Source organism: Petaurus breviceps, unplaced genomic scaffold (assembly GCF_028583685.1).
Source record: "Petaurus breviceps papuanus isolate PSGF00001 unplaced genomic scaffold, PetGlider_PUasm1.0 90333, whole genome shotgun sequence".
NCBI lineage: Eukaryota > Metazoa > Chordata > Mammalia > Diprotodontia > Petauridae > Petaurus > Petaurus breviceps.
In genome coordinates, this window is record NW_027187220.1 from 448,703 (window position 1) to 453,158 (window position 4,456).

General features: G+C 52.7%; 2 protein-coding genes across 4 annotated transcripts in view; one reads left to right on the forward strand and one right to left on the reverse strand.

The window, feature by feature from the left end:
• The window catches only part of TIMP1 (TIMP metallopeptidase inhibitor 1), a 7,704-nt gene extending 6,036 nt beyond the window's left edge, over positions 1–1,668 (forward strand). For all 3 annotated transcript variants that reach the window (XM_069108120.1, XM_069108119.1, XM_069108121.1), the window contains 4 exons: positions 203–282; positions 397–526; positions 1,211–1,332; positions 1,409–1,668. In XM_069108120.1, coding sequence (XP_068964221.1) covers positions 203–282; positions 397–526; positions 1,211–1,332; positions 1,409–1,591 — 515 coding nt within the window. In that variant the 3' untranslated portion in view covers positions 1,592–1,668. The remainder of the gene's footprint in view (positions 1–202; positions 283–396; positions 527–1,210; positions 1,333–1,408) is intronic.
• The window catches only part of SYN1 (synapsin I), a 12,344-nt gene that overhangs the window by 6,622 nt on the left and 1,266 nt on the right, over positions 1–4,456 (reverse strand). The window contains exons 2-5 of the mRNA XM_069108118.1: positions 3,642–3,699; positions 3,362–3,453; positions 2,871–3,027; positions 2,690–2,779 (exon numbers count right to left, since the gene is read on the reverse strand). Of these exons, the coding sequence (XP_068964219.1) occupies positions 2,690–2,779; positions 2,871–3,027; positions 3,362–3,453; positions 3,642–3,699 (397 nt within the window). The remainder of the gene's footprint in view (positions 1–2,689; positions 2,780–2,870; positions 3,028–3,361; positions 3,454–3,641; positions 3,700–4,456) is intronic.

The window sequence follows — 4,456 nt, forward strand, 5'->3', positions numbered from 1 at the left end:
ACACACACACACACACACACACACACACACACACACACACACACACACACACACACACAGAGTGTCTCTCTCTTTTTCTCTCTCTCTCTCTCTGCCCCCCCCCTTCAAATTCGGGGCACATAACTGAGATGGGAGTGGGGGAGGGGAGAATGAGAGTAGGGGCAGTACCTAGGCTCACTAACCCTTTCCTTTGCCCCGCCAGTTGTCACGGCCAAATTCCTGTCCATTCCCCAGCTCAACCACACCCTCTCTCGTTTGCAGTATAAGATCCAGGTTATCAAGGTATTATTACAATCTTGCCCTGCTCACCCTGACACCCCCAGCCCCAACCATACCACCTCTAGCCTCTCACCCCTTGACTGAGATTCCTCCCCCTTGATGTCTAATTCCATGCAGAAGTTCAAAGGCTTTGAGGTTTTGGGAGGCATTACTCCAATCCCAAAATTCCTCACCACCCCAGCCCAGGAGAGTCTCTGTGGCTACCGACACAAGGATCTGTCTAAGAGCCAGGAATATCTGATTACAGGTAAGAGTCCCACTTAACCTAACCTGGTCATGTCATTTTATACACGAGGCAAATGGGGGAGGCCACACTTGAAGCCAGGCCTACCTAGAGTCACATGATCCTATTTGCTGGCATCTCTCTAGACTATGATATAGGGATTATTATATCACAGATCAGGGAATGCAGGCTTGGAGAGGTCACACAGCCAGAAGTGGGGATGAAGCCCACTGTGCCCTTCTGTTGCTTGAAAATACTGAGGAGGAAAATTATCCCAGGGAGGGTAGGAAGCTATGGGGCCCTCAGGCACCATCTTGTCCAAAGTCCTCATTTTACAGAGCCCAGAAAAAGGCAGGAACATGACAAAGGCCTGATTCCAAACCAGAGAAAGAGACACAACATTCTTCTCATTGAATCTAATAGAAAGGCGGCACACCCCAACAGCCCCTTAGCTTGTCTGAGCTACAGAAAATACCAGCCCCATCCCTAGCAGTCCCTTCTAGTTGCTTAGCAACAGGGCAAGGGGTGGCTGGAGAAAGATGGAAGGACCCAATCATTTCCCAGGCTAACTCTATCCTGGCTGCTTAGTTGCCTAGCAACAGGGAAGGACCTGGTCTGGGAGGGGGGAATTTAGCGCACTGCAGCTGAGCCCAGCCAATCAGGGGACACTCTGCCCCATTCTTCCTCCACCCCTCCCTTTCTCCCCAGCCCACCTACTGGAGGGCCAGCTGTACGTCACCAGCTGCAGCTTCCTGAGGCCCTGGAGTAGCCTGAGCCCAGGCCAGCAACTGGGCTTCAACCAGACCTATGCCACCGGCTGTGGTTGCCAAGTAAGTGTGTGCCCGGGAGACCAGGCAGGGAAACTTCAGACTGGTGTCCCTCCTGACTTCTCAATTCCTCCTTCAGGTGCAACATTGTCTCAACATCCCCTGCAATGTGGACAGTGACACCAGCTGCCTGTGGACAGATTCACTGATATCCTCCGCAGGTGAGGGCTCCCAGAGCCGACACCTGGCCTGCCTGCCAAGAAAAAGCGGTTTGTGTTCCTGGAAATCCCTGAGTGCTCAGATGCCACAGCTAAGCACCTGAGCTGACCTATGGCTCCCTTCCCTCCATCCCCGCCTCTTTCTAAGAAATCATGGCCAGTAAAATACATAGAGACCAAGCCAGTTGCTGTGTTCATATGTTATCTGCACGCGCGCGCGTGTGTGTGTGTGTGTATGTGTGTTTGTGTGTGAGAGAGAGAGGGAGGGAGAGATAGGGAAGAGAGAAACAGTGAGAAAGAAAGAAAGGGAGGGAGAGAAGAGAGAAACAGAATGAGAGAGAAAGGGAGGGAGAGAGAGAGGGAGAGCATGAGAGCATGAGCAGGTGTGTCTTACTGCTGCTTTGGGTAATGTGTCACTGGGGTACAGTATTGTTATTCCCATTTTAAAGATAAGGGAACTGAAGCTCAGAGAAATTATGACTAATCCAACTAAGTTCCAAAACTGAGCCCAATTCCAAAGACAGACCTTGTAGCAGAGCTGACAGAGGTTCTCAGAAGATCCCAGGCTGGAGGTGAGGAGACTGAGGCCCAGGGAAAGGGTCACAGCAGAGGGTGTAAATGAGGCTTAGAGAGGAGTGCCATTCAGCCTTGGGTTTGAATCCTGCTCCTGTGACCCCAGCATATCACAATTGCCTACAACTGACAGGGACTCCCCAGCTCAAATCAAGTCAAACTCCTTACCCTGACATTTAAAACTTTCCCCAAATTGGGCTCCTGCCTCCCTTTCTGGTCCAAATTTCTTTTCCCTTACATTTATGAAGTCTAGGTTCTAGCTAAACCAGCTTTCTAGCCATTCCTCAAACTGAACATGCCATCTCCCATCTCCATACATTTGCTGAGGCTGTGCCTCTTGCCTGACATGCACTGCTCCTAGAGTCCCTAGCTTCCTTTGGCAGTCAATTCAGGCACTGCCTCCTCTAATTCCCCAATTGTCGATTATGTTCCTCCTCCAAATTCACTTCTCCATGTACATGCTGTGGCTCATAGCCCTAGGACTCTGAACGCTAGGAAGTGTCTAATAAATGCCTTTCTTACTAAACTGAGGTGTGGAAAGTGGGGAAGTGACTTGCCCATCCTGGCACCAGTAGTGATGCTAGAGCTAGAACTTCATCCTCATGGAGGTCTCTCCCAGACACACTCACCATTTCCTTGTGATTGGGATAGTAGGTCTGGTCGATGAGGGGAAATTCCTCAGCTCCCAGTTTCTTGTGCAGCCGAACCATTTGGGCAAACTGGGTGTGGGAAAGGGAGAAAGAGAAAGCAGTGAGGAGCAGAAGGGCTTCACTGGGCAGCCCCACCCATCCCCAAGACTGGGGCACTCACCACCCATGGCTTGTCACAGAAGTTGTATACTGAGTGCAAGGAATTGACGCTGGGGATGCCTGCATACTGTAAGCCAATGACCAAGCTGCGGTAGTCTCCATTTCGGGCCATGCTGAAGGCGTGCTGGCGGATCAGGACAAAGTCTGGCTTCAAGGACCTACAGGAGGGGGCAGAGAAGAGGAGGAAGAAGGGGGAGGGGGCAGGAAGGGGAAGGAAGAATAGGGGGAGAGGAGGAGGGAGAGGAGAAAGGGGAGGGAGAGGAAGAGGGAGGGGGGGAAGGCAGAGAGCTAAATGGCAGCAAGCTTGAATTGAACAGTCTCTATCTATCCAAAGGCCTCCTTCCCGCCTCAACTATCCCCCACATTCTTCCTCACCCCTACCCAGTATGCTCCTTGAGGGTATGGTTCCATGCTGTTTGGTATTGAACCTGAAGGCAAACCTGTTGGACTCTTCTCTGTCTTTAAGGGTTGCCCCCATCCTAGGCCACTCACCGAACCACTTTCACTCCATTCCGAATCACTTCCATGTCCACCGAGAAGCTCCCGTTAGCATGGGCCACTAGGTTCAGGTGTGAGAACTCAGCCTGGGAGGTAGGCAAGAGGACAAGGGTCAACTCAACCTTTAGCCCTTTAGCCCTCCCCACTCCCACAGCATGGCATGTTGCCAGACCTGGAGTCGCTTCTCAGCCTCAGCACTTATTTGCACTGGGAAAGGTCATCAGTGAGGGATTGTGGCCCCCAGGGCCCTGGCCAGATAAACAGAGAGGCATACCTGCTCCACCTTGATATCAGTTTCCCCATGGATCTTCTTCCCTTTGAAGTACTTGGCCCTGGAGAAGGAGAGATCAGAAATAGGGATTAGTCAGCTCTGGGCGTCAGACCCAGGAAAGAGAAGTCTCCTGACCTAGGAGAAAAACAGAACACACCTGGCCAGGGCCTTGCTCTTTTTGCCCTCAGCTGGGGTGCTAGAAGTTCTGAGGGTTTGGCAAAGCTGGGGAAGCCAAAGTCCCCTCACTTGCTCCTGCTTCCTTCGAGGTACAACTAGGGGGGGGGGTGGAAGGCCAGGTACAGGTGTAAAGGCACTTGCTTACCTGCCCACTGCCAGACTGGTAGCACCTTGAGGGCAGGGAGTGACTCACATCTCAACTTCTTCCCTCCACCACTCAGGGGACTGGACTCACTTGGAGATGAATAGATTGGGAAGGGGGTTGGGGGCAGTTTCCTTGCCCTGGGCCAGGATGAGTTCTATGGACAAACGGTGGGACTGGAGCCCCCTCTCCCCTCCCCTCCAACTCATCTTCGTTGATAGCAGCCATCATAGTGCCAGGGCTGTTGGGTGCGCTTTTGCTGTGAGCATGCGTTTATGAGGCTGCTTGTGGCTCTGCATATTATGGGTTGGTTCCTATGCCTGTGGCATCTAGGTGTGTGTCTGCAAAGAAACCCCTTGGGGAGGGGAATCCTGGGCTCTGAAGGGGGACGGGGAGGAGGGGAGGATCTCAGGCTCTAAGAGGGTGAGGGGGTGCTAGGGTCCAGGAAGGAAGGGGATGCTGGGCTCCAGGAGGGGGAGGGGGATGCTGGGCTCCAGGA